At 40.8% G+C, this 27803-nt stretch overlaps 2 protein-coding genes across 2 annotated transcripts in view; one reads left to right on the top strand and one right to left on the bottom strand.

The window, feature by feature from the left end:
* Positions 1-203: 203 nt before the first annotated feature.
* pbx4 (pre-B-cell leukemia transcription factor 4) lies at positions 204-27435 on the bottom strand. The gene is given in 10 exon segments (XM_056407357.1): positions 204-3518; positions 4445-4531; positions 5382-5446; positions 5449-5484; positions 6151-6307; positions 6610-6745; positions 6868-7058; positions 8012-8256; positions 22354-22427; positions 26751-27435. Coding segments are annotated over 10 exon segments (1263 nt in total). The 5' UTR covers positions 26936-27435; the 3' UTR covers positions 204-3431.
* Positions 11658-27803, top strand: part of LOC130188846 (coiled-coil-helix-coiled-coil-helix domain-containing protein 5) — a 35395-nt gene continuing 19249 nt past the window's right edge. The window contains exon 1 of the mRNA XM_056407376.1: positions 11658-11969. Within this exon, the coding sequence (XP_056263351.1) occupies positions 11869-11969 (101 nt within the window). The 5' untranslated portion in view covers positions 11658-11868. The remainder of the gene's footprint in view (positions 11970-27803) is intronic.

The raw sequence follows: 27803 nt of genomic DNA, 5'->3' as shown, positions 1-27803 counted from the left end.
ATTATATATATAAAGATGCATCACTTGAAAATGATTTGTTGGACAAGGCTTCCATCGGGTTCAGGTCCTCCGCCTGACAGACGCACATTAATCATCTGATGGTGCAATCTCTCCTTTTATTATGTTAGACTAGCACAAGAGCATTTGTGAGCAATTATCAAATGAAACGCTCCTAAAATCTGAAATCAAATACAGAGAAGAAAAAAAATCACACTAAATAATTTTATTTTTCTAATAAGAACACTACAATTTGTCATTCTTCCTTTTTGTTTTAGTCTTTCTAGAACAATTCTAAAGTTGAGGTATAAAAGGAGTTCATACAGACTCACAAGTCTGAAAACAGTGGGGGTTATATACAAGAGAAATGGAAAGAGAGGTAGAGAGAGGGGTAAATACAAGGGAAAGAGGGGAGATACAAATATACTAATAAAAACAAAAAATCTAAGGTTTCAGAAACCATATGGTGCTGTAGAAGTAATGTAGTCACTTGCAGAACCCAAACAAGGTTAACAATATGTAAAATTAAATTTGGTGAAAAAATCCAGGTGTTCAGTCTTCAGGGTTTATGCATGAATGTTTTTGCTGTATATTTTCAGTCAGCCTGGAGGGACAAGATGTAGACTTACGCTTTATTGTGAAGGTCTGCCTCTTCCTGCTTCAGGGTCAAGAATTAGAAAATGAATTTAATTAAGTTGCCTATTAGAAGTTAGTCAAATTCTTCAAACAATTAAGTATTAACGTCCTCTCAGTTTTATGCAAAAGTACACTGGCAGACTTTCATAACCCAGATTCATCAGTGAGACTAGAATTATTTACATTTCTGGGATTCACATCTGGAGGTTAACATTTAGTTTCAAAACTAATTTTGCTACTCCAGCAGAAAGTTATGATCAAGCAATATTTTGAACGTTAAAAAAAAGGAAGCGTTAGAAGCACAAATGGATGAATATTGGGGAAGTGTCGATAAGGTAGAAACTGAAGGGGAATCTGACGGGAAGCAGAACATGTTAATCGGAGAACCTTAATTGATACTCGTCTTTCCACAGCACCAAACGTTACACCCGGTTATGTAACAAAAGACCTAAATAATATTCAAAATTGATAGTTATTGTGAATCCTGTGACACAGGCCAAATAAAACTGGCATCTCAACCAAAACATCAGTTTATAAAAGAAAAAAATACTGAAACATTACACAAATTGTACAGTGACATCCATTACAACAGGTAGAAAAAGGAGGGGGCATGATCATTTGGTGTGTCGATAACGTTATTCATAAGATACAGTCTTATGAACTGCGATGAGTAACAAAACAATTGGATGTGGGATATCACGTGTGACCAGCTTGTAAGCTCAAGTTTTGATCTGTAACATAAGATAAGTCTCAATTGACACTTAAATCTTCATAAGGCTTTACCTTACTATCAAAATGATTTTTTTATTCACATACCTGTTAATGTATAAAAAAGTTCCAAAGAATTAAAATCCCCCAAAAATGTAGCAGGTTTGTCTTAAACACCAGTTAAGAGTCGTATCCACCCAGTGATGCCTCGTTTTTGGTAACAGGAGAGAAGCCCGGGTCCAAAGACCTCAAAGTAACCATGTGTGGTTTCACCAGACGCTATTACAGGAAGGGTTTAGGGGAGAGCATATCTTCTACGCTCACAATCAAATTACAGGTGCGATATGACACCCCACAACAACCCCCCCAAAAATAAATCAACTTGAGGCATGACAACACCACACAGAGAGACACAGATACAAATATAATTCCCTCCTCTCCTCCAACTGAAAAGGTGGCTGTGCACCAACTTTAGAGACACAGAGAAGCATTATTACATTGCTGAACGTGGCATTTTTGGTTTTGGTAGAACAGAAGGTTGGAGTGTGTTGCCTTGGGCTCACAAGCGTAAATGTTTTCAAGATGGGGAGATCTCAGTTGAACCCCGACTGGTGTGTCATTGGCTGGTGGAAGCACCCCAGCCTCCATAATGCTTACAAAGAGGTCAGAGGGCACCAGCCGGTCTGACGAAGACGTCCCAAGAACACTGTACACACGCCCAGAGACACACACACACACATCATAGCAATACATGATGCACTTTTTCCTTTTTGGTCTGACTGTAATAATTATACCCTTTATTATTATTAGGTTTTTTTTGTGTGAATAAAAACGAAGCTAAAAACGTGGAAGGTTAAATGAAAACAATAATATCACGCCTAGAAGTCCTACATGCATGGAAGACAGTCACTTTTCTAAATTCATGTCACGTTAGTCCCATTAACACATCAATGCCCCGCAATCTTTCCACCATTCTCCTCACGTCATTTAGATGCTTTATTGAGCTCATTTTTGGTGGCGGCTGGTGCATTCTTGGTGAAACAGCATTAGAAAATAGCCTACAATCAAATAAACTAGTGGACAGAAGGCAAGAAGTAAAGTCTACAAGCTGCCTACCAACACCCCCTATTGGTTAGCAACAAAAAGGGCTTTTAGTTACGTCCACTCAACCAAAGATATTCTCCTCTCTGCCCTTTCCTCCGCTCACCAGCCCTAGCATCACCTGCCCTCCTGCTTCAGAACAGTGACCCCCTGCACTACCCTTTCACAGGTAGAGACAGAACAAGAATGCTAACTGTTGTGCTCGACACATATTTTATGTCAGCTCACTATGAAAACGCCTGAAACGTTGCGGTGTGTGTGTGTGTGTGTTATGGAAGCGGGGTGCACGCACATTTGTGCACATCTCAATTATTCACTTAGTTTAGATCTCCGACCGAATGAACCGCCAAGCGAAAAAGGACTCGAGGATATATCCGTGTCTTGTGTCGAGTTGGCAGAGGGTGATCTCGGAGGAACAGGTGTTGACAACTACTGGGGCAGCACTTTGGTAAGAGCAAGGTGAGCAGAGCTCCCTGGTGATCCGTATCCACAGTTTGGCTGTCAAATGCCAAGGCGTCAAGAGATACAGGCAATCACACACAGTTTTAGAAAGAAAAGCGTCGAGTGCAGAGGTCAACAGCACATGGACAAGCAGTGCGAGTACTGTGTGAAGTTAACGTGCATATACACAATGTACAGACATCATGATCATCTACACAGCTGGGTCAGCGTTTTTTAGTTTTTTTAAGTCCTTGATAGTAAAGATGTTTACTATCCGTCTCAGCATCGGTAAGCTCCACCCCTCTTTTATTCTTGGTTAAGGAGCTTCTAGCATTGAAGTGGAGCCGTTTGGTGGAGGGAGAACTCCTCCCTGCTCCTGCTCGGCTGTCCTGTGGTCCAGCACAGTGTGTGTGTGTTTATGAAATGCGAGCACAGCCATGTGTGGCTGTCCAGTTGAGAAACGAGGGAATAGAGGAAAATGAAGACAGAGGCTGGTAGTCAGAGCAGACCACAGTGGGGATGGAGCGACGGCAGGGAGAGCCACCGAATCAGTTGGAGGTGTCGCAGTGGACGCTGCCAGGAGGACCGGGAGGAGAGGTGACCGAGGGGGGGTTGGTGTCCTGCCAGCTGTTAGCCTGTAAGCAGTCAGAGAGGAGAGTATTCTGCATGAAAGAGTTTTATGATGAGTGGTTTGAATCAGCTTTATTTGTGCTTAGAAGCCAAATGTTGCAGCTTCATGACGGCTTACTGGCTACGGCGCTATGATTTTAGTGATGCGGAAAACAGAAGGAATCGCGGATTCTAGTGCGGAACATGACATTGTTGTTGGCTCGGTGCTCGCTGCTCAAGGACGCGAGCCGAGAGGCTCGTCGACGCCTCGTGGAGCGGGATACATGTCGGAGCGTCGGTGAGCTACGGCCAATGAGACACGCTGAGGGGTCGCTTGTTAGTCATTAAAAAGAATGAAGGCGTTGGACACGAGCAGCTACATTTAGAGCACTTTATTTATAAAAGGATGGAATGATTTGTTTGTTGAGTAACTTTCTTGGATCAAAAAGTAAAATAATTTATGATACTCAATACATTCGATTGTTGGAATTTTATTCATCCACAAAATGTGCTTAAATTGTAACCCACTGAATTCAGAACAATTAAAGAAGTTATATACCGACGTTACTCAGAAGAAACTAGAGAATGTCGTTTTTTTTAATCCTCTTCCCAAATTACAGAAACCGGGTTTCTAGTTTTTTTGACGCTCAAGAAATTGGCTTTCTGGATAAAACCACCTTCAACCCCAAGTTATAAAATATTTTAATTCAAGTCTCCGGCTAAATGCAGCTATTGGTTTATTGTCACATTCCAGAAAGCATTGATTCGGTGATTGTCCGACAGCAGTTCAATGACATTATTTCAATGTGCAGTTTGAATCTTCGTCGCATTGAACAATGTTTAAACGATTGTAAAAGATTATAATGAATTTCAAGCAAACAGGAGAGCATATCTTGGCTACTAAAGTCGTCCATCGACTACACCCTAAATGGAGCCGTTAGTTGGTACTCACATCCAGGCAATGAGGGGTGTAGAGGCCACTCCCCGACAGCTCCTCATAGCCGCCCGTCAGGTGTGTAGCACGGTGCAGGGTATCCACCTGTCAGACGAAACACACACACACCAATGTCAACAGTTAGAAATCTAAAACGTTTTTCCAACTTCACCACAGGCTGGACAGAGGAATGACGGTGTCCACCAACCTGTGCTGTATGCATCAGAGACGGTTTTACCGACTGCTCTGCCGCTAGTGACCTTGTTTTAATCAAGTCAATGCGATCACTAAACATTGTGGCTCACCTTCGTGACTCCATTTGACCACCGCTGCTCTTATTTAAATGAAATGAAAGACTGCAACTGAAGCCAAATGCCAATCTTTGTTTATGATTAATCTATTATCAAATTTCTAAATAGTGCGAAACAGCAGAAATGTGTGGACGTCAGTACATTTCCTCTTGGTCGACATTAGGAGGTGAACATATGGAGAGATGGGATAGAGGAATGTGTCGACAGGGCAGGAAAACAAGGACTAAAAAGACAGGGGGCCGCAGGACAACCTAGAGGTAGAGAGACGGATTAATCTGAGTGGTTGCTGGTTCAATCCGCAGATATTACAGTTCTATGTTGACAACTACAAGAGTCTTGAGGAAGGCCCTGTGCTTTCTCTAGAGAACATATGGGTAGGGGCTGTGAGAACAATGGACCGATAGAGGAATATGCAACAACAAACTGACTTTATTCCTCAGTGAAGCCATTAGCCCCTCAGGGCTCACAGCAAAGAAGGGTCAGTTTGTGTGTTTTTTGTTGGGGGAGGAGTGGGTAGGGTCAAAGGTAAAGTCAGGACGGGGTCTGAGGTTGAAAGGAGCTACACGAAGGGTAGGTATCCAGGGATTCTGGGTAGGTGGGTTAACAACATTGAGGTCAACTCTTCAGCTGTCCTCAGTGAATACCTGCGGCTGAAGAGAGGGGGCGATGTTGAGGCCCTCCCCGTTGAGGGAACACAGGGTGAGGTAGGGTCGCCTGTGTGAGGCAAACTGTATGACCCCGGTGACCCTGCAGGCAATATATATATAGCCAATATCCAATCAGCTCAACCAGTGTTATAGGGGGTCAAAGGGTCACCACTGGTCATGGACATCGACGGAAAGAAGTACATTTTAATAACCAGCTTCAATATGCGGGTCAATGTCCTCAAAGTCTTTGAAAATATGTCAGAAAGGCCTGCCCCGATCAGTCCTAGGATTGGACTTTATGTTGGACAGAAGAGAAACGTAATTTCAATCTTCTGTATGTTTGCACAAATGAAAAATTGACAAATAAAACTCACTTTGACTTTGATCTCTATTGCCTCGACAATGCTGCATATTATTGTCCACATTCACTTCTTTGTTATATTCAGAATCCTTCATTTGATGCCATGATTGAGACAAAGTGTGCTGCAGTGGGCACTCCCCTGAACAGCTGGCTTGCTGAAGAAGTACAGAATGAGTAAAGATTGAGTCCTGTATTTTTTTAACCAGTGATTTCATGCAAAATAAAAGAGGGAAAATTCACACGACTCTTAACACGGGCAGTTGTCTGAAAACTCATTTGCATGATTTCCTTTGAACGATCAAGTACGTCCTTCATATCAACGAGATACAGTTGTGTGTCGGAATAAAAGTATATGTAGAGGAAGAGAAGCCTGTAAATGAGAAGTGGTGAGGTTTGTTGTGTTACCTGAGTTGGGTGTTCCTGGAGAGTTAGCCTGGCTCGCCTTCGCAGTCACATTGGCAGCATCCACCGCCGTTTTAACCGCGTAGAGGTTCGCTTCCTCCTGGAACTTACCGATGTTCTTCTTGTAGCGTATTCTCTTGTTGCCAAACCAATTAGAGACCTGAGGGACGGATGGATGTCAGATATGAGGGTTTCCTTAGCATCCATTTAGCTGTTGTAGCCCTCTTCGCTAAAACTGTTAAACATGGATAATCGATCTTTATAGTTCTGCTTTTTAGCTTGTTTTATTTTTAACTTATAAAAGACACTTTTGTTTGAACAGCCTTTTTCAAAGATGTTCTGAAAAAAAAGTACTGAAACTGATCCTGAATCAGCGACTTAATAACCCCCAGCTTCCTCAAAAACAGTGACAATGTCCTTAAACTCAAATACCCCTGGACGATAGCGGTGTTAGCAATTCACCTGAGACACAGTGATCCCACACTTTTTGGCCAGTTCCTCCTTGGCTTCCTCACTCGGGTAAGGGTTAGACAGGTGGGAGTAGAAATACTCATTCAGCACCTCTGTGGCTTGCTTGTTGAAGTTGCGCCTCTTACGTCTGACACACAGAGAAGAAATAATTAACAACATGCTTGAATTATGGAGTCTTAAACAATGTCAACATGCTCAGATCACTTCCTCCCTCAAGGAGTCACCCAAAGGACAAACAGACAGACAGACCTGGCGTCTAGGAAACGTGAGCGCAGGATCATGACGGCCTCGCAGGTGCTCTGTTTGAGCTGCATCTGAATGGAGCTGAACTTGCGGTGGATGATGGCCACCATGCGCTCAATCTCCTTGGGAGAGATGGGCCGTGTGCGAGACTGCTCTCTCAACAGGTTCATTACATGGTTGGTGAACTCACTGCAGGCCTGGACCGAGGAGAGAGAGAGACAAAGGAGGGGTTGAACACGACTATAAAAAGATAGCCCGGGCACAGATTCTGTCTAGTGCCATGACACAGTTCTGATGATGAAATGCCTCAGCTGTCCAACTCCTGTCAATGATCCTTCATCTTTTCTAAGAAAAACAGAGCAATATCACAACAGTTAGCAGTATCACTGGAACCATAAAACACAGTGGCCAGTGGTGGTTCTCAAACCCACGGCGGTAAAACACCAGGAATTGACGACCCAGTGGCGTAAAGAATCAAGTGTTATCAATTTTGGCTGAATACAAAAAGCCAAGATTCGTGATGTTTGTCCACGTGGTCTTGGAAAGAACTGAATCTCAATGTTTGTTTATACATATTGTGAATTTATTGTGTCTGATAAAATGCATCAGTCAAACTAAATATTCATGTTTTATAAAGAAGCTGCCCCTTATTTAGGCAATTCAATTTCAAGTAAAGCACACTGTAAAAGGGCTTTAGAGTGCACAATGAAGAAGAGTCCAGATCATTTAAACGAGACCAAAGCAGTCGTTTTCACAGATGACCTCCTGCTGGTGAAAAGTCAAAGTAACCTGGTGCACTCTTTATTTGTATGAATGATGCCTGCAGACTCTCAGCCGCCTGAGGCACGTTGTGGTTACACATGTACATTCCAAACAACACAACCTGATAATAGTAATTAAAATACCTCCAAACATGGAAACGGGTTATAAGTTAATTTAACTGCAGTGTTAAATTGTTGAAATACAATCACCAAGGTCATATTCTAACGGCCCAACAATGTACTGTGTATTCCCTTTAATTTAGCACAAGACTGTTGTTACCAGACTAACAAACCCAGATACACAGGAAATACATTTCTCTCACTCACTGACCTAAATACAACATGTAAATGATGGCCAACAGTCTTCGTTAAGTCTGCTCTGCACACACCTGTTCGTACTTCTCCAGCTCAGAGTGATAGATCTGGCGGATCTGGGCGAGCTTGGCTCTGTAGTCAGAGTGTTCATTACTGCTATCGGTCGGTGAGCCGCCCGCTGCTGCTGCAGCTGCAGCCGCTGCAGCCGATCCTCCACCCTTCTCTGGTCCGGACACACCCTCCGCTAGCAGCATGTTGTCCAACCGCATGATCTGGGGATCTGGGGGGTCCTCCTCCTGCACACCTCGTATACTCAGCACTAGACGGAAGAAGAGAGAAAGTACAGGAGTTAGGCGGGCAACGTCAGGATTCACCTGTTGTGTTGTTGTTAGTCTGCCTGTTCTAGCACTGAGAAAACCTGTTGTTTAAAGAGTTTTTAGAAAAATGACATTCCACACATTTCCCTTCAAGGAGAAGGCCATTACTGTGGGTTATAAAATGTGCATAGAAAGACACTTCATCACTGCTAAAATTCAAAGAAGTGCAGACCTGTCAAAACCCAGTCAAGTTTCTCCCCTGAGTCATCGCTATGGGTGCCTGGCTGAATTCTCAATTGTTCCTGAACCTCTCTAAATCAACAGCAGAGGGCAGTGTGGTCCCTCTGTGGCAGGCGGCCAAAGATAAGGGCATGAGGCATGGGACCAGTAATGGGAGTGCATGTGCTGTCACTATGAGCCCCAGTGGCCATAAGTATAGTTATCAGTTGGTGCTCTCCACCACTGCATTATACCAGGACCTCTGTCAGCCTGCAGCCATGCTCTCATACACACATACATACACATACACATACACACACTTATAGATACCACTCTGTTACTGAAAACTTTAGTACAGACACCCATCTTCTCTTCAGAGCCTAAAGCTTTTTAAATCGTTTGCCCCTTTTGCTTCTCAATAATTCAACTTCAGAAAGTAAGAGTAGAAACGTGGCATCATAATTCCATATCTGGGGCATATTAAAGTCGGTTTATTTCGTAAATCGCAATGATATGAAACATGTGGTTCTTGCAGAACTAAAACACAAATGAAAAAATAATTGTAGAGGCTGTTACTTTTATTTAGGAAGAGCTTTTTCTATTTATACTTACATACATTACATATTAGAGCTCTACTGATTGGCCATCAACAGAAATTAAACCTGTTTGACAAACTATTCTGGTCTGATTTCTCTTAGATGAGGATACCCTGATGTCCTCTGTTTCAGAGCACTGTAAACTAAATATCTTTGAGCTATATAAAATCAAGTTTAAATTATTTCCTTAGGGTTCCTTTGCTTCTTTTTTATTTAGTAGTTTAAACAACAAACAAACCACACAAATGTATTAATCTAAAAAAATAACTGCAAATTAGAATAATTAGTTTAATTAGCCCTACAACACATGCTAACAAAATAAAAATCACTAGGCTATTACTGATGAGCTTTTATTTTTGTTTAGAATAGTAAAATGTACAAAACGAAGTAAATTGTCTTAGAATTGAAAAAAGTGAGAGAAAAAAGCATTTCAAATGTAAATAAACACAATACTGTGACGTGTTGTTTGTTGCTCTTGTAACTGGAGACTTAAGGAGGTAAAAGCCCATCTAACAGCGTTGAAACCAGACAGGATTCTGAAGGAGGCAGACACTAACAATATGGATGGCAAGATTAATCCCAGTAGAAACTGGGTTAGGCGTGCGTCCTCTTTAGGGATTATGCTAGTGAGTCAAAGCTCATCATCAAAAGGTCAGGGAGTGCATTAACTCACTCATGCATAGCTTTGCTTGTTAGCAGAACTTTTACAATCTTATGATTCTTTACGTTGTTGTCAAAGTTGGCCCGAAGAATTATGCCGGGAAAAGAAATAAAGTTTGCAGCCAAGGAGCAGTCAGAGCTAACAAATGAGTCGAGCTGTACTATAGCACAAACAGATGTGCAATAAATGAGGACAAAAACAGTTTCCTAGTCCTATGGAGCAGATGAGTTTTTGCTTTTTCAAACTTCATTTGATAAATGAGTCTGTTCCACCATTTAAGGCTTCTCATAGCAAAGCGTCCAACTTTTCCTCCCCTTTTTTCCCGTTCCTTCTTGCCTTTTTTCTTTCCCTCTGCTTAGGTCTCCTCTCTCTCCAAGCCACATTCCTCCTCTGCAGCTCCCCCATCTCAGGGCTCAGGAATGCAGCAGGCCCAGCCGCCTGAACTAATGACCCTGATTCGCCCATCTCTTTCTCTCCTATTTTTCTTTCCTTTCAGTCATTCACAAGCGATCTCTGCACTTCCTAAACGGATACAAGAGCCCATTTATTGATTAACGACGAGAGGTATTTGTTGTGTACCTGTTGAATCTACATGACTATTTGGGTACTTCGACAACACTCTGTTGGCAGTTAAAGTTTTCTGTGTACTGACCAAATGAAGGCCATTCCGCTAAGGTCAACTCTGATTGTAGTAAAGCGCGGGGTTGATCTTCACTGTATTCACTGAGAAGTACAACTGACCTCCAGTGAAGAGGGCAACTGTGGCTCTTGAAGCTTCTCACCTCACCCTCCTCCCCTTTGCCCCCACTCCTCATTATGGCCCCCAGCTGTAGCCTAATGCCCCTACATTCCCCTAATTACTCCAATTAAGCTGTGATTACCCACAATTGCACTCATGCACAGTCTAGTGGCCTAGTTGTATTATAGCAGCTGTTGAGATGAGTTAAGATACTGCACAGAAAAAGAACATACGACATGATTGCGGAAAAAAATAAGAGTCCAAGCATCTTCTATTCACAAACCAACCAAGACACTCTTGAAAAATACAAATAAGACAAAAAAATCAAAGAGCTGGCTGATTCGCAAAACTCTACGCAGCGTTTCCATTTGATCAACTTGTTCCTGACATCGCCGCTGGGCTGGTTCTGTTACCGAGAGACTAAAACTCAAGAGTGCTGTAAGTAATGATGCTTAAATCTGCTCTTTTTTTTCTTAATAAGAAGACAGCTTACGGCCCCCAGCCTACATCCACCGGTCTTAAAAATCACACTATTATGCACACGTTACCACCCTATCTGGGCTGTGTGGCATTGAGAGACGGAGCGAGCAACACATACTATGAAATATTCAGGATATCCAGCTGGGCTTTCACTGCATACATAATCATTCTCATTTCTGCACAGCCAATGTGAAAACAGTGTGCCATGCAGACATAACACACAATATATGAAGTGGAGCCGGTAAGGGTGAACAACCTTACCAATAGTGTGGTGCTGTATATTAACTGTAATGCCTTCCACACATAGGCATAGATAAGACTTAAACGCAGTCAGTATATGATTGCTCAACTCACAACACAAGCTTTATCCTTGTCTGTCTTTTCCCTCGCTAGCATCCCCTTTTTCACTATGTCTCCCCCCAACACACATCCCCTCCCCCCTCTCCCTTTCAGCGCACCCCCACCACCCTCCACCAGTGCCCACCCCCCCTCCCTCTGTTCTCCATTTCAGTCGAGTTCTCCATGTGAGCCGCAATCCCTCATGCTGTCAGCCCCCCTCCCTCTCCCTCTCTCTGTAGACAGACAGGATTAGCATTTTAATTGCATCAGCTCCCTTGGGTATTCTCAGCCTTTCACTGGGAGAGAGCAAGGGGGAGAGAGAGAGAGGATAGAGAAGGAAAAAATAGGGGGGGAAAAAGGTAAAGAGAGAGGGTAGAAGGAGAACCAATGAGAATTGAAAAAAGGAGTCACAGGAGACGATATGTGTGCAAGAGAGGAAGAGAGAGAGAGACTACAGAAATATACAGAATCCAGAGTACAGACGTGCCAGGGAGCAAGCGAGCCAGAAAGAGTGGAAAGATAGGACTGTGAAAACATCAGCTTTTCCTTTCATTACAGACAGAGTATTCAGATAAAGAGAATGGGCCAGAAATATGAATTTTACAATGAAAATATGCCCCATGAATATGGAGAATTGCCTCAGAAAAACAAATCTCAACTGCAGCTCTGGAGGTGTGATAGGTAAGACTCTGTATACGGATTAAAACGGTTGCCAGGATATAAAACATTGAAGGCAAAAGTGCCAGCAAAAATAAAAACTGGGGCCAATCTGCCTAGTTTGTGTTAGATAGATAGATAGATAGATATATACTTTATTAATCCCCAAGGGGAAATTTGTCGAGTCAGTAGCAGCAACACACAAGAATAAAAAAGTAGCCACATAAATGTAATTCAGCGATTAAGAGGTAGTTGTGTCGAGTCGTGGTGGCCAGATGATCTGTCCTGTCACTTTCAGCTACAAGTCTCTCAAAGATGCATACTTAGCTTTATTAGGCGTTAGTTATGCTTTCTAATTCTGCAAAAAGACGTAGTGCTAATGTTGGTCCAATTAGAGATTAAATGAGGATTCACCTATGGATAATAGTTATTCAAAACACGAATCACCATAAATGTTCCTTTTAAATAGGTCTTGTCAGGTGTGAGCCATCATAGTAGTTTGATGAAATTTATTTATTAGACTTGTCATTAGAAAGCATAATTCAAATTTATAAAATATTAAATCTTATTTAAATTATTACATGAGATTATAGTTTACGTGCTTTATCACATGTACTAAGTGTTGCATTCCATAATATTAGAATTTTAATAATTTCAATCATCCTTTGATTCACGTGAAGCTAAAGGTTGTCCACATGATACGTGGATGATTTCATATATCGAATTTTCAAATTCTATCATAAATTTTCAGAAAGTGTTAACCCATTGACATGATTTAGATACTTTAAATTATGATATCATGATGAACCTGGAACGTCTTGAGTTGGTATTCCGTTAGACCACTGAATATTGGATTCTCCAACATGTTGTGTGGACCGCTATAATGTGTCTTGCATTTCACTCGCGAGACGTGTTGGTAATGTGAGTGATATTGTTTCCACTTGATCAGTGTGGCTAGTCTCTCCAGAAACTTTACGATAATCGCTTCTAATTTCAGACACCAAGTCTGTTCCCCGTACCAGTTCCGCCTACTCATGGGCGTCTGTGGACGCGTAGTCTAAGCGTTCTAATTTGAATGTATTGATTAATTCGAAGCTGTTGTTCCCGTGATGATTGTGGAATCCGATGTACGTGACTATTTCCGTCTGACTCAGCTTGATCTGCACTGGAGCCACCAACATTAGTCTCTGATGTGATCTGACAGGCTGTTGAAGAGCTGTTCCAAAGTTTGTTAATGATATGTAACGAATAATTGTTTTTATGGCTAAAGCTCTTTCGTGGCTTTCATGATTAGAACACGTGTTTTGTTTCTGATCTCTTAATAACATAGTTTCGCTCAATTTCTGTGCATACAGTGTCTGATAATATTTGTGTTCATCACTATTAGTTGTAGATTCAACATTACATTTACCTTACTTTGTTGTTCATAGACAGTGTGTTTATTCGAATATTCACAAGTCCAGTCTGTGCTATTTTATTGTTTTAAAACACATGTTTATAATTTATAATTGATGTTACAAGTATAATGATACCTTCACCGATATTGACTGCTGCTTTTAAGATGTCGAATAACCAGGTATCACTTGGACTTCGTGTTCATAAACCTGAATATCTCTGGTGATTTAACGGAATCTAATGATTCTAATCACTGCACATCTATTGCACTTTTTACAACATTATACACTTACTAGTTTCACTTTATGTGGGACGGGTTCTTTATGGGCTTGGGCTCTCGACTGTGGAACCGTTGTCGTGAGCCTCTTTGAGTTGTCTGCAATTAGTTCATAATTGGCAACCTGTCAAGTCCGATCTCAATGCCGTGCAATCCTAGTGAGCGCCGCGTGCCTTTCAGGGCTGGACATGTGTAGTGGCTCTCGTCCTGGCCATCATGAACCTGCACACTGTCCTAGCCTGCTCATTGACGTTCAGCTGACGACCTGAGTTACCGACCGGTCGGCGTGGTCTCAACTCTGCACCGGCTCTTGCTCAGATCTGTGACCTCGCTGTATATGGAACTGGCCGTAGACGCATGCATTCTCATGTGACAGCAAATCGTAACTGTACGTGCTGATTTCACACTGTATGCATTGGTTTCCATGCAGAAACCATGTATCCCTTTTCAGTTTCATCCTGTCTGTAACAGTCTGCCAGGCGTCTAACGTGAACCTGATGGACATGAGATGTGATGAAGTATCTAAATCAACGTTTTCAATGTGAATGATTACAATTTACGTCAAATATGAAATTAATTCTAAAAGAACTTTGGTGATATATTCAGTTTTGTGAAAATAAACTACTCAATTGTTTAGTTAAAAATAATATGGTAATTAAATCAATGAATTAATTATTAAGAATTGTAGTACAAAGATTGTATTTTCTGCATAAGCTACACACCTCCCTTTCCCAAACAAGTATTAGCTTCGTTGTTAATCTTGCAATAATTCATTGATTGAGATTATCGATCATGAATCATACTGTCTAACACGACCTGGATCCCAATGGATACATGGAGTATGAAAATCACAGTCTAACCCAAACTTGAATCGAATATCGGAGCATTCGGTATGTAATAGCTATCTCGCCTATAACCCAATCTGACACGGGTTTTAACTGCTTTAAAATCCAGCCTCTGACGCCTTACACACAGCATGCTGAAGATTCTGGAATTTTGGCCCTAGCAGAAGACTTCGCATGTATTGGGAACTCCTGACATCCTACTACCGTGGGACAGCAAAGAGCTTCAGACGTTGTCAATCGTTGGTACGTCAACTGCAAGCCGATGACCCTCAACCTTCATGGACGTCTAGCCACATGTCTTTATTCACTTTCACCTCGTATGTCACTTTGGTTTCCAATGCTATCAAATTAATCGGATATCTTGAACTAAAAGCCTCGATTCCCTTAGTGAGCCTGCTGAACTAAAATCTACCACGCATCTTTAACTAAGCATACGTTCAGTCACCTGTTTCCTCTATGTCAGACTAATCAATATAGTGTGTTCAGATTTGGTCTACAATAAGTTACCGTGTACAAACATCTAAAATGTACAATCTGTTAAGTAAGGTTCTAAACTTATAAGTTTTCCTTAACGATGAGCAATAATTGTGTGGTAAGAGACCGTTTAAGTAACAGTTGTAAAGTAAAAAGGCATTGGTTGTATGGCCCTTCAAATAACTTCATCTTGAATGTAACATCCAAAGACCAAATGTCATTTCAAAAATTATTTACATTTGAATTGAATGAAAAAATTAATATAAGACTAGAATACTTGAAAGTTTTTAGGTCTCCTAGCTTCTCTGTACTCAAGAATACAAATGAGGAATAAATTATTATGACTCCAACATGAGCAAGTGGAGAAATCCTAATTCTACTATAAAAAGAAACCATAAATTTTCAATGAACTCAGCATTTAAGTGTTTTATAAAGATTAGTCTTAGAAAACCTAGTTAGTTAAAGAATGTAACGACTTGCAAGGTATAAACATATGTAATCAAGAGTCAAGGCCAGAGGGCATAGGTAATGCAGTAAGAATACAATCAATCAGACCTAAGGTCAATCATGTGCTTAATAATTTGTGAATCCTGTGTCAGCAACAAGGGTTTTAAATTTGAATTATGCCTAAAGAACAGTTTGAGTCTTCTTAACAGTGCTATATTATACGATCATCTAGTTTTGCTTTATGATAGGTCTGTCTGTCACAATTAGAAAATAGATAAGTTCTATAAGTATGGCAGAATTCAACAATTAGTATAACTCTAGTTATACTATGGTACTCAGATTAATCATAGTTTGCTAAAACTTTTGTGCACCAGGAGGATGTCGAATTTAAAAAAAAAAGGCACGAACTTATGAGAATTTGAATGTAAAAGCTAGAACAAGGAATTTGAAAGGGGCAAATTTAAAATTGTTTAATCTGTTTTAAAAGACAGATTAACAAACAATTTATTACCCAAAAACCCAAAATTCAAAGTTTCATTCCGTGAGGGGAGCAAAGACAAACTATTTAAAATCAAATATGTTTACCAAAAACAGGAATAACACTGATCCCCGTAAAAGTCAAGATTTTTTAAAGTAAATTAGTACATTAACAAATTAGTAAACATTTTTAAACTATGTAAAATGTTTTGTATGTCATAAGTTAATCTAAGTACATTTCTTCTAAGAGGTTACCACATGATTTTTATCAAACCGTAAGACCCAAAAACCAAGTTTACAACATAAAAGTTTTGAAAAATCTTAGGTTACCAAATACTCTTTTTAACCCCAAAACCTCAAAAAGTCCAATTAATCACCAAAGTTTAAACGTTAAATTTTCCACCTCAATAAATTGTGAAAAGCCCCGCAACCTCATTACATTGTGAATTTCCCCGGTTTAACAGAAGGTTAGGTCCTCCTCTGCCACAACGAAAGTTAAACTATTGAACCCCAACTTATTCATTGTGGAGCCAAAGAAACATTTGGCATTCCTCCAAACGTAAAGCCTTAACAATTAAATCAAAAGAACATTTCTTGGCTGGAAATTTTTAAAAATTATTTTTTTAAAACAAGGAAACCTTTCAAATTTGAAATTCATGCCCGACCTTTTTAAATTTGAGTTTACCCTCAATGCATGCAACCCACAATCTTGAGAAGGGGTTTAAAAAGATTAAAGCTGAGAAACCACAATAAAATACTAAATCATTCTAGTGTTGCAGAAAATTCTTAAAAATTGTTACATTGAGTATCCCAAAATTTAAACTCCAATTTTGGGCGCAACTTTATTCAGCTTAGATCCCCCTAACCTTGGAACAATCCTAACTTAGGCTTACCATTTTTGTAGCCCTTTGGAAACAGGGGATTAGAAATAATAATCTAACCCTTGGCCAAAAAGTTAACTCCACCAAACCCAACAAAAAGGGTAATTTCGGCCCCAAAATTATTCGTTCTCGCCATTTTCACTACCGCACCTAATCGGGGGCGTTGTTTAACGGGTGCATTCCACAGGCCTCAATTACATAAATTTAAAACACAATATGCAAACCGAAAGGGGATTAGGTATAACTGTAGCAAATTTTCCCCGAAGTTTATTATTGAGAAAGGTTTGTTACGAAGCACTTTTTGGAAGAGGGGTGATGGGGTTGGTGAAAAAACGGGACTCAACAGTGGCTGTCCTTTTCCAGCAAGTTTTGTCAAACCCGTCAGGAAAACGTAAGAGATGAAAAAACGGGCGGAAAGATGAACAGAAAATTGTTGGAATCAGTGCTCCAAAAAACTAGAACTACCGGGAGCGTTTTGTTTTAAGCCTTTATTAAAGAAAAGTTTAATTCTGCATGAAAGTACCTCTTTATTTTGGGTTTAAAGTTCTCATTGAAGGGAGAATTGGTTGGGGGGACCCTGTCCGCCTTTTGTTTGTATGACAGGAGGTCTTATGTGCGGAACAATTTGGTTGGGGGGGGGGAAAAAAGGGGAAAATTGGGCTTTGGGGGGCCGGGGGACCCAATAAAATTTTTTTGTTTTAAAGGAAGGGGCCAAAAAATTTCCCCATTTTTGGGGTTTTTTTTGGGGGGAAATTTTTATAAAAGTTTTTTTTGGTTTAAAAAAGGGGGAAAAAATTTTTTCCTTTTTTTCCCAGTTTTTAAAAAAAAAGGGAAATTTTTGGGAAAAAAAAATTTTTTTTTCCCCCAAACCCCCCCGGGGGGGCCCAAAAAAGGGGGTAAAAATTCCCCCCTTTAAAAAACGTTTTTTTTAAAAAAAAAAAAGGGGGCCCAAATTTTTTTTAAAAAAGGGGGAAATTTTTTTTTTTCCCCCTTTTTTTCAAAATTTAAAAAAAGTAAAAAATTTTTTGGGGGAAAAAAACCCTCTAAATGCCCCCCAAACAAAAGAGTTTTACCACTCCCAAAGAAAGGGGAAGCCCCAAAACCCTCAAAACCCTTTTTTTTTGAAAAATTCCCCAAAAAAATTTTTTAAAAAAAAAAATTTTAATTAAAAAAAAAGGTAAATTCCCAAACTTTTTATTTTGACTTTTTATTTCCCTAACCTTTTTTTCTTTTTGGCATTTAAAATTTTTAATTTTTGCGGGGTTTTTTTAAAAAAAAAGCTAACCCCCCCCTTTTTTTGGGAACAAAAAATTTAAAATGGAAACCCCCCAAAGGTTCAAAACCCCCGGTGTTAAGGGAAATTTGGGGCCCCCCCCCCCCCAAAAACCAAAAAAAAAGGGCCCCTACACCCCAAGGAGAAAGGGGAAACCTTTTTTGTTCCCCCCTTTTTTCCCCTTTTTCCCGGGCTTGGGGGGTTTTTTAAAACGGGGGTAAAAAATTTCCCTTAAAATTTTTTTTAAAAAAAGAAAATTTAAACCAAAAAAAAGGGGGGGAAAAATTTTTTTTTTTTGGAAGGGGGGAGAAAACCCGGGGGCCAAAGGGGGACTTTGGAAAAGGAGGAAGGTTCGGGAGGGAAAAAGGGGAAAAACCCCGGGAAACCGGGAAAAGGGAAAAAGGCCGGGGGGGGAACAATGGAAATCCGTTGAGGAAGGTTCCCTTTCCAAAAATATAAAATTTTCAAAGGTTTTAAAATTTTTTCCCCTTTTTTTTTAAGCCAAAAATACCCCAAAAGGGGGGAAGTTTTTTGGGGGTTTTTAGGGGTTTTCCCCGGGGGGTTTTGGGACAAAGGGGGTTTTTTTGGGTTTTTTTTAAAAAAAGGGAAAAAAAAAATGAAACCCGGGGGGAAAGGGGCATGTACCCGGGGGGGAAAAAAATTTTTGGGCCTGAAAAGGGGGAGGGGCAGGGGTTTTTGAATTTAAAAGGGAAATTTTGGGGAAAATTTTTCCGGATTTATGAAAAAAAGGAAAAAAAAAAAAGGGGTTTTAACTAGCTATTTTAAAAGGTTTTAAAAAGGAAATTTTGGGAAAAAAAAGTTTTTTGGGGGGTTTTAAAGGGGGGGGGGTTTTTTGGGGGTTTTTGCCCGGGGGCCTGCAAATTTTTCCCCCCCCGGAACCCAGGGTCCTTTTTTAAATTAAAAAAGTTTTCCGGCCTCTTTTTAAAAAAGAATGAAAGGGTTTTTTGGGGAATTTTTGGGGTTTTTTAAAAATTTAGACTAAACAGGGTCTGCTTTTATAATAAATATAATCAGAAATAGCCCTGAAAAACATAAACCAGAGAGCTAGTTCATGGAGGAGGCTTAATCTCACCATTCATCCATCTTGTCAAAACATTAATAGGATGTGATGATGGGTTGTCAGCGAGCCGCTTTGCCAACATACTAGCCAAGTGCTGCTGGGGCTGCTAGCAGGCATTGACTGAGAATGTTGGTGCTTGTATGTGTTTAGAAAAATAAGGCATCTCCATCTAACAGATACATAGCAGTCAAATGCATGCAGTGAGTGTGATCGAAAAAACATCTCACAAACTCAAAGAGCACAGTTTGTGGGTTTGTGGGAGAGGCAGACAGCAAAAGCCCAGTTCCCCAGACACATCGATAGGACACCTAACAGAGCAATCGAGTGGCTCAAGTTAACATCACGCTGGCTACCGGCCATCAGGATGTACTTGTTGTTAAACACTCCCTGTTGCTGCAGAATACATGGCCCATATGAGCAAGGTGTATAGATACATGCAAATTAAAAGCAAAGTGCCATGAACTTTTAATAATAAGAGACGACACAGAGCGAGCCATTTCAGACTTAGACAGGAAAGGTGCACGCTTGGTTGCCACCATTTCTACACAGCCATCTAGTAGCATTATCACAGAGTTGCTTATCAGACAGCTCATCTAGATGAGTGGCAAGTGTTGGGGATCTGAACTTGTCCAAGTGAGGGGGAGGAGGAAGAGACTCCAAGCTAAAAAAAAAAAACTCCACTTGGGAAAAAAATCCTTCCAAAAATAAACAACTGGGAATGTTCAGGCTTGAAAGAGAAAGACCTGAGCAAGGTGACAGAACAGAGTGAGTGACAGATTCACTGTTGTCATGTGTAAAGCACAAGGAAGGCATAAAAGTACCCAAACATACCCAAACTTAATGAAAAACTTCTAAGACTAACTGCAGTGGCTTGTGAGAGATGTTGGCATAAGCTGTCCCATTGCACCAAGAGCTATTTTTACAGCAAATACCCATGAGAGCGAGGGAGAACAGAACTGAGTTGAAGCAAAGCCACTGGCTCTCAACTTTGATCATTTCCCGTCTTTTTCCAAGTGCTTTAATTTCTTTTTGGGAGTGCATCTTTAATAAAGTATTAACAAGAATCAAATGTCACGCAGCTGGAGGTCATGTTTAACACAAGAGCTCAGGACAACGCAGGCACTGTTGTAAAATGGGGGGTGTTTTGGAGGAGTTGGTGATGGGGGTCGGGGGGCACTGGCATTTGCGCAGAACATTTCCTTTACAATGAAAACAATCTAACCAACTGCAGCACTCAGAGGAATTCACCTCCCATCCCCCACAAGTCACCTCCCCTCCACCACCACCACCATCACATTACCATATCAAAGCCCCGAGTTCAGAGCAAGTCTTCTCTTTCAAGAATGGGAGCGAGGCAGAGGGGAGGGAGGGAACGAGGGAGAGAGGACAAGACCGAGGCAGTAGGAGTAGACCCAAGACCGAGTTTGCTTTTATCCTTTTTCGGTGTGTGTGCATCTGTGTGCAAGAGAGGCACAGTGTGTATGTGGGTGCGCCGACACAAGTGCATGTTTGTTGGTGAAAGAAGACTGCAGACAATCTGTGGGGATACTAGAGGACTACTGATTGGGTCTTCCACATGCTGCACTGAAGAGAAGTCAATTCACATTCCAGAGGCACATAATGGGGCCTGCAGGGGGTCTGATGGAGGAGCAGAGCAATGGCAAAGCAGGTACACAGTGCAGTCAGGAGGGCACTATATGGAAGATGGCCAGCAGAGTACCGGCAAAGCCAAAATATTTATAGACCTCATGGTTGGAATATTCACATCAAGCGATAATGTTTTGTTCAGCTACCTCTAGGCCTCGTCTGTTTTTCCCTGCTCCGCTTACTGGAGAAGTACTCACAGCCACTCTAGTTTGCTGGAAGACTAAATGTGAAAATCAAAGTGAATGGCATTAGGGTAAATAAGACCACTGGTTGCCTGGGAAACAGTGTACCCTGCCCCACTCACTCAAGCCTAGCCTTTACTTTTGTCCAATCGCTGGAGAGCAATGATACATTATTGACTAAGGGCCACAACAGGCAGCAGTGCAGCATTTCCAAATTGTATTTGAACAAGAGAGGTTTGCTGTTAGAAGAGCCACAAGGCAACTGAAAGAGAGAAGAGCACAACGGAGAGAGACTGACAGAGGGAGAGGATTTAAAAAGGCAACCCATTTACACTACCATAACCATCAATCTGCCATCCATCCCAGGCCTACGCCTTTGAACCACACTAGAATCTGTCAAACATCTGACTTGAATAGCTAACAAGATGAGAATAAAAAGCGTGTTAACTTTGAAAAATGTTATGAGTAAGAGCAAATCTGAGATGTTTACATAGGCAATCATTTCCATCAGATCATGTGGATTAGAATTTCAACATTATTTGCCAAGACAATGTTAGAATAGTCTGGATGAAGATATTGCATTGATATGTATATCAATGTATTCCCAATACACAATTACCCAACACTGTTTTTGTGTAGTTGTTTTAATAGTGTGGGAGAAAAAACTAGCTGTACATGAACTTTTTTTTGGGATCATGTTTGATTTTTTTGCTAATAATTTGGATATGATACTTTGTGGTCGTGGCAGCAGCGGGCCTTATTACCCTGCTTTAATATACTAACTATTCAGCATGCTGGTTGCACCACTCATATCATAGTTTACAGTGCTGTTGAAATATTATGTTTTCTTGTCAAATGTCTGTTTTTTAAGTGAAAACTTCTGTAGATGTAGACAATAAGGATATTTCTGTATCTTACTAAGAGTTTTACAAATCACAACAGGCATATAATAACTATTGCTGTGTAATTCAGCAAACTGCAACAGCCTGTTGGTTGCACCACTCAAATGCAAAGTACTTTTTTTTTCATTCAGGTACTGCAACAAAAATTACAACCTGATTAATAAGGTTGTAAACTCTGGGTGGTCAGCATGTTCTGCAGAAAGTTCTGCTGTCAAGTTTTAAACGGTAAGAATCCACTAAAATTAGTTTCAGCTGGTCAACGACAAGTTTGGTCAGCAGCCAAAATAAGTTAGGTTTCTATACGTACTAGGCCAAAACAAAACACAGTAATTATCTTGAACCAAAGCTTGCACAATACATGCAGCTAAATCTGTTGTATAACATATACAATCAATAGAGTTTTATGTAAGGCTGTTCAAAAAGTAACTGTCAGGTAAACTGGAACAAAGACACACTGCATCTCCACATTGGGTTACAACTTGTGCAGACTGGAACACAAGAAGAGAACGAGTGAAGTAGAAACTCACCCGTCTTTTCTTTGATCTCACAGAGAACGCTGAAGAGGGCTGGCTTCATTCTGTGACAGTTCAGGGCATGCTTCCTGTAAGAGAGAAGAGGGAATAAGAGCGAGGAGGATTACGATAAACAGACCTCCATCTCAAGTCATTCCATGACCTCCCCCATAAAAACAGGTAGAGGAGCTGTATGCATTATGCATACAGCATTTCAACAGTGCAGTGCAACACAGCAGGACAGAGCCATGTTGTTTAAATGCATTTTCACTGGTCAAATGCTATCGTCAGTGCAGAAACATCCCTAATGTGTCAATCTGAACTAGCAAGAGTAATGTTGTCATGTGGATGCTTTGCACTGTAGGACAGGTAATGATGCCAAACCTCAAGGTCATCATTACTGAGCACCAGATAATACATAGTAATCTAATTCCTACCTCTTACAGAAAGACCTGTTCCATAAAAGTAGATGGTGAGTTGATAGAACGGATTAGGATTAAGTTCAATTTTAATTTAATCAGAAACATTCTTTTTAATGCCAAACAGGCTAATAATACAAAAAGCAAAAAGGGAAAAACTTCTACAGTTCACCATAATCCAATCAGAACACTATAACAACCACATGTCCTGCTAATTCACATCTATGCACCTACACAAACATATACAGTTTATATGTGTATTACAACGTGTAAAACTGTAATGCTGTAACAAAGTCCTGTTCTTAATACGACCCTAAATGACACTATAGTCTTTAACGTTAATTATTGTACTCCGTGCACACTGATTAAATCAGAAGTGCAGAGTACACATTGAACTGCGCTTTAAAAGACAAGTTTTTCACATTCAAAAACAGATGAAAAGGCACATGTAACAAAAACGTGTCACTATACATTCAATACAAGCATGCTACACCCATGTGTCTCTTAACCCTTGTGTTGCCTTCGGGTCATTTTGACCCGATTCAATATTTAACCCTCCTGTCGCCTTCGGGTCAATTTGACCCGATTCAATGTTTAATGTCGGTGTTCTTTCGGGAGTCAACAAACAAACATAAAGTACCTCACACTTAAACTTGGAAAACAATATTAATTCTAATAATTTTCTGGAGATTTTAATAGCTGGGGTCATATTGACCTCAAGGGTAAAATATGTTTGTAAATATAAAGGTAACAGGAGGGTTAAACATTGAATCGGGTCATATTGACCCGAAGGCGACAGGAGGGTGAAACATTGAATCGGGTCAAATTGACCCGAAGGCCACACAAGGGTTAATGTTACTTTGTTGTTGTACTTGTCAGAGGTGTTGTTTAACTTTAGAATAACTGTGTGATCATAGTTTGTAGTGTTTTTTAAATATCACCTTATGTTGTCAAATGTGTGTCATTTTGTGTTCTCTCCTCTTTTTTTAGTGAATACTTCTGTAAATGGAAACATTAAGCATATTGATTTATTTTACTAAGAGTTTTACAAATCACCACAGGCATAATGTATTGCAAAAACAGATGTTGTCAGTTGCTGAAACTTAAATATGTAATTGTAAAAGTGCAAATATTTAGGTGAAAAAAGAAGAAAAAAACAGCACGAGGCCTCCATTACTTATGAGCATGAATTGGGGTGTATGAAACAAGAAAAACCTGAAGCCGGATTTTTTCTCTCCAAATATCATCACAGATGAACATGATTTGGCGAAACCTGACCTCAACACCAAATCCAGTTGTGAATGTCCACTGCAGTATTAATGAGGGGACTATGGGGACCAGTAAAAAGTGCTCCTACTGAATGCCACACAAGACTGCCTTTCTGTGAAAATGTGTAGTGAGGCAGTATGATGTAACGTTATGTGTTTAGCATTAAATGTGTCATTTTGTCCACCAATTGTATCACTGCTGGATTGAGTTGGGGGATGGCTGCCTTCAGCAGGAGGAGGAGAAGGAGGTGCTCATGCGGTCCTGTACTGACCTGTGCTGGAAGTTGAGTGGCAGGCCCCCCCCTGCCATGCCCCCCCCTGCTCTCCCTCCCTCTGTGGTGTCGTCTGATCCACCCCAATGCGCCGGCGATTCCTCTGGCCAGCATCTGAACATATGGCGACAGGGTGAGAGGATGAGGGTGGATGGTGCGCAGGAAGTGTACTCTGCAACGCCGAGTTCTTGCGCTGCCCGGACCACTCCCCATCCCAACACACTGCCACCCTGCACGACACGGACGTCACGCTCACACGTGAGCCGCCACACATCACCTTGTAGACCATGACCGAGGAAAAGATGTATGCGTGGGTGACAAACTTGATCAGAGTTAAGTATGATGAGTTGATGAAGAATGTACATTTTAGGTCATATAAACTGCTCTGCTTTGTATTATGAAAACTATTTGTAACAGACCACGTGTAGTCCTGAAGTCTGGTTATGTTTGGTGCTTTTACCTGAAGTAAGACTGACAAGCAAGTTACGACACAGCCTAAAAATTACACACTTTATACAAACTAGTCCATCAGCTTAGGCTAAAAGCATACCATTCAGAAGACTAATATTGTATTATCAGAATGCCTTCAATGATTATATACAAACTATGCACATGACAACAGAAAAGATTTACACTGAACATGCCACACAATTTGCATCCACTGAACTGCCAGTAGCCTGCACTCTTTCCAGTATTAATCCTGCACATATATGGCATGAAGAGGACATGCTCTGAGTGGGAGTTTAAATCAATACAAGCATACAGCAAGGACACCTCTGGCACTTCCGAAGCAGCCACACCTTTAATTAGTTTTTCAGAAGACCCTGTTAACGTCTAATAATAGGCCTGCTGTGATTTCCTACACTGCAATTGGCCCTTTAAAACCAAATAATTGAAATGTACATTATTTGTTGGGCCAGTAAAACATTTTGTAAATAGTCTTCACACGTCATTAAGGATATAAAAAAATTATAATAAGTCTGAGAGAAGACGGAAAATAATAGACTGCAATAAATATTCCACAGCAAAAATGTTTGCTTGGGTCAATGAAATAAGGCCTGATTAAGCCCTCAAACTTGTACTGAAGAAAAAGGTAATATCCCAGTGTTCATAAGCTGCTGGTATAGCATCATCCCGCCCCCTCACCACCATCTCATTAATAGAAACTCGATTTGCGGACAGCTGCACTCGCGTACACATTATAGGAGAATTGATTGCACCCAGCACACAATGAAAAGGATGAACACCAGGGAGGGAGGGAGGGAAAGAGGAGTGAATTAATTAAGAGAACCAGGTGGTCAAATGTTGGGTGGAAAATCACTCGCTAATGACACATTACACTATGGCCACAGTCTCACAGTGGAAGGTTGTCTATTGTTGAAATAATGTGGCTTCATCTCAAACTGCCCTCATGCTCCTTGAGCCGCATGGCAGATGAGTGCAGGTCAGTCGCTCACTGTAATGCATACTCCTAAAATAATGATATGTAAAATAACTTTAACACAAACATTAAGTGACTTGTCATATGAATGAATGACTGCTGTCATCACAGACAACTCTGAGCTGATACATGGGACAATTGAGTAATCTCACCCTCACCTTCATGTATCAGCTAATTTGCATTCCAATGACTAATGTTATCCACACTCGAGGCAGAGCGTCATTTTAGATACATGTTGTTATAATTAGGCAACACTAATTTGCCATAGTTTTACTTTTGGAATTTGATCAAAATACCTATTTTCACTCACATAGATCGAGCAACATAAACACATGCACTCTCAGAAAGCAGTTAGTGTATTGTTGACTTATTCTTTGTAGTCACACCAACTAATTGGTGTGAAAGGGAAATTTGCGTCACTAACGGGATATCGTCCTACGAGTCAATGGAAAAAGTCATGAAATATGTAGGCTTTGTTTTCTTTATGCAGGGTTTAATGAACGCCTTGATAATACTATTGACGTGGCCTGAAACTACGACTTTTATAATCGAGAGATTCTTGCATGCAAACACAATTAATGTTAAAAAAGGGAATATGCACATTCTACACGGCAAACATTGTCATAGACGCGATAGGAAATTTAAAGTTTTTTATTTAACCCTTCATTGTTATACCAATTACAATTTTTCGTTTCCCCATTTCCAACAAGTGAGCATGTTTACAAACTACAGTACACAATAAAGCACGATTTGAAGTAACAAAGAACCACCTTCCAAACTACAACAGCAGTGTAATGTGGATTGTTCAAGTTATGCTGCATATAACATTAAGTTCTGGTTTAGCAACAGATTACAACGTAACGTGAAGTTGCATTAATGTTGCAGATACGCATCACCTTAATTTACGGGACGGTTTCACAGAAAAGCTTGAGCCCTGAGCAAAGAACAAGACACACACAACGGTCTTTAGCTTAGCTTTCATGTGTGGAAAATGGCTCTTCGCCTGTCTTACCTGGCCTGTGCTTCGTCCAGGCTTTCGTCGGTGATGGCCATTATTTGCTGTAAGATATCCCCTATGTCTTGTTGAGGTTGACCGAGAGACTGCTGTTTCCTGACCGAGTCTGGGTCACCGACATCGGCTTGTGCTAGTCCACCGAGTCCGGTGAGACCCGTCATCATCCTGGTCTGGTCATCCATACTTTCAAAGAAAACTCGCTGTTTTCTTCAGTCGAAGAATACACACAAATAGCTAGCCTATTAGCTAGCCAGCAAAGTATTGTCTACGACAAACCATACACCACTTCTTACCGTGACCGACAGCGACAACTAAAAAACAGTTACGGGTTGTTGCCCTAAAACAGATTTACATTCGCTCGTGTTTTCGCCCCCTCGCGTCAATAAACGCGGCCAGGCTCCCGTCGGCTAACCACCGAGTGAAGAGCAGCGAGGTTAGTAGCCGTAGCCCAGCAGAGAAGCAGCAGGGACACACATGCACAGACTGTGGGAGCTCGCCAACAGCCCCTCGCACATTTTACAAATCAAAAAAAAAAATGTTGATAAAAAATCGAAAACCGAAAAAAAATATATAGCAACAGTCGAACACTCTCGACTAAAAAATGAAACTCGGCCAATTCAAAAAAATGAAATGTGACATGAATTCAGCGACTTAGCGTTCGGACCGTCTCGCTCCAATCAGAAATCTCCTACCAAAACAGACTACGCTTTGGGTTTGCCATTGTTGTTGATGTCGCGCGAGTGTGTGGGACGTTCTGGGCTGCGCGAGCAGTGTGCGTCGCGTTGACCATTGAACTCATAGCGCCATAGAGCGCAAGCTTGCGGGTGGGTTAATCGATAAACTACAATAGAGACGCTTCTAATATAGATATATTCATATATTAGCTGGTCCAATGCATCCAATATACAGGTTGTAACACAACTGTATTATTCTTCCAGGTGACAATATGTTCCTGACCATTGCAAATGGTTAGCCCCCTACGTCATCAGCATTGCTTGCTATTGTAATTTATTCAAACCAGTTCCCTGATTAAAATATGGTGAGACCATG

Source organism: Pseudoliparis swirei, chromosome 23, assembly GCF_029220125.1.
Source record: "Pseudoliparis swirei isolate HS2019 ecotype Mariana Trench chromosome 23, NWPU_hadal_v1, whole genome shotgun sequence".
NCBI lineage: Eukaryota > Metazoa > Chordata > Actinopteri > Perciformes > Liparidae > Pseudoliparis > Pseudoliparis swirei.
The sequence above is the reverse complement of the archived record's forward strand: the minus strand, read 5'-3'. Positions and strand labels throughout refer to the sequence as shown.